We start from the raw sequence: 578 nt of genomic DNA, 5'->3' as shown, positions 1-578 counted from the left end.
GTGAGGCTTCCCCGAGCCGCACTAGCGGGAGGGGCAGCGCGAAGGGTCCGGCCATTCCCGATACACGTGTAATAAAGTCCTGAGCGCGCCTGCCAGACCAACACGCCCGTGTCTGTGGTTCTACCTGAAAGGAGGTTGTAGCCAGGTGAGGGTCGACCTGGTCTCCCAGGTGACAAGCGACAGGACATAGTCTTAAGAGGCGCCAGGGGAGGTTTACTTTGAACATTAGTAGGAAGAATCTCTTCATAGAAAGGGTGATTAGACATTGGAACGGGCTGCCCAGGGTAGTGGTGGAGTTACCAACCCTGGAGGTGTTTAAGGAAAAGACTGGACGTGGTACTTAGTGCCATGGTCTGGTTGACATTGTGGTATTCGCACAGGAGTCTTTTACAAACTAATTCATTCTGTGATTCTGACGAAAACTCGCTTTTAACGGGGAAGGGCAGCAATCCGGCCGCTCTGCTCCGGCGGCAGCGCTGCACCCATGGCTGTGACCTCCTAAGTGCCTCTGTTGTCCGGTCCCCGTGCTCCGCGCACCGTGCAGAACAGGAGAAAGGCACTGCCTCCTGCAGAACGCC

General features: G+C 55.9%; 1 protein-coding gene across 1 annotated transcript in view; it reads right to left on the bottom strand.

The window, feature by feature from the left end:
- DBT (dihydrolipoamide branched chain transacylase E2) overlaps window positions 1–266 on the bottom strand; it is a 12,977-nt gene extending 12,711 nt beyond the window's left edge. The window contains exon 1 of the mRNA XM_017729588.1: window positions 23–266. Coding sequence (XP_017585077.1) covers window positions 23–266 — 244 coding nt within the window. The remainder of the gene's footprint in view (window positions 1–22) is intronic.
- Window positions 267–578: the final 312 nt, after the last annotated feature.

Source organism: Corvus brachyrhynchos, unplaced genomic scaffold (genome assembly GCF_000691975.1).
Source record: "Corvus brachyrhynchos isolate BGI_N302 unplaced genomic scaffold, ASM69197v1 scaffold101, whole genome shotgun sequence".
In the NCBI taxonomy this organism is placed as follows: domain Eukaryota; kingdom Metazoa; phylum Chordata; class Aves; order Passeriformes; family Corvidae; genus Corvus; species Corvus brachyrhynchos.
The sequence above is the reverse complement of the archived record's forward strand: the minus strand, read 5'-3'. Positions and strand labels throughout refer to the sequence as shown.